Source organism: Gavialis gangeticus, unplaced genomic scaffold (genome assembly GCF_001723915.1).
Source record: "Gavialis gangeticus isolate Ggan-Ray unplaced genomic scaffold, GavGan_comp1, whole genome shotgun sequence".
NCBI classification, from domain to species: domain Eukaryota; kingdom Metazoa; phylum Chordata; order Crocodylia; family Gavialidae; genus Gavialis; species Gavialis gangeticus.
Genome location: NW_017729029.1, coordinates 47,944,840 through 47,945,749, shown reverse-complemented (window position 1 = coordinate 47,945,749; position 910 = coordinate 47,944,840). Strand labels below are relative to the sequence as shown.

The following is a 910-nucleotide window of genomic DNA, read 5'->3' as shown; positions in this document are numbered from 1 at the left end:
GGGGTCACATTTAGGAGTACATAAAAGCTGGCATGTTCGCTTGCTAGTTTCAGCCCAACTTCTTCCACTGGTTTATGAGCAGGTGGGGAAATTGAGCAGACTTCTGTCATTCATCAATGAAGGGTTGGATCCAGTAATTTGGGAACAAAAACCGTATTTCATGGCCACAAATTTTCATCAACCACGCAAAGGGCCCGATCCCTTACCCTCGCAGGTGGCTGGGGCAGTATGTGTTTGGGTGGCTGTCTCCAATGGGGCTACTCATGTGAACAAGAACGGAGAGGATCAGCTTGTAACTTGGGGGGAGGCAAGGCAGAAGCTGAATGCAGGGGCCCTGAGCAACCCCCCTAGGGGCTCCCACGGACAAGAGGCCTGGGCGGGCACGGAAGACCCTGAGGAAGCGGCGGCGGGACGGAGAAGAGGCGCAGAGGAGCTGCCAGGAGGTGCGAGGGGCTCTGGCAGGAGCCGGCGCCTCACGAGCGCAAACCCGTCCCCCTGCCCTGCCCTGCCCTGCCCTGCCCTGGGGGCACTTACCGCGGCCACCAGCTCCGCGGCGAGCCCGAGAGCGAGCAGGAGCGCGGCCCTGCAGGGGGGAAGCAGAGAGAAGCGGGGTTAGATCGGCGGCGCACCCCAAGCCCGGGGCAGAGCGGCGGGTGGCGGGCGGCACTTACCGGGCGCGCATGCTGCTGCTGCTGCTGCTGCCGCCACTCATTGAGCGCCCGGCTGGTCCCGCCTGGCGGAGGGAGGGGAGGGGACGGGGCACCAAGACGCGGCTGCACCGGCGGGGAGGGGGCGAGAAGAGACTCGGGCAGAGGAAGGGGCGGGCGCGGCTCCATCAATCACCGCGCGCACAGGCAGGGACGCGGGCACACCCCCCCCCCCCCCCCCCCCCCCCCCCCCCCCCCCCCCC

The 910-nt window shown here is 66.4% G+C and overlaps 1 protein-coding gene across 3 annotated transcripts in view; it reads right to left on the bottom strand.

Annotated features, from left to right (window-relative positions):
- The window catches only part of COL4A6 (collagen type IV alpha 6 chain), a 244,931-nt gene extending 244,204 nt beyond the window's left edge, over positions 1 to 727 (bottom strand). For all 3 annotated transcript variants that reach the window (XM_019521549.1, XM_019521550.1, XM_019521552.1), the window contains exon 1: positions 672 to 727. In XM_019521549.1, coding sequence (XP_019377094.1) covers positions 672 to 712 — 41 coding nt within the window. In that variant the 5' untranslated portion in view covers positions 713 to 727. The remainder of the gene's footprint in view (positions 1 to 671) is intronic.
- Between the last annotated feature and the right edge of the window lie 183 nt (positions 728 to 910).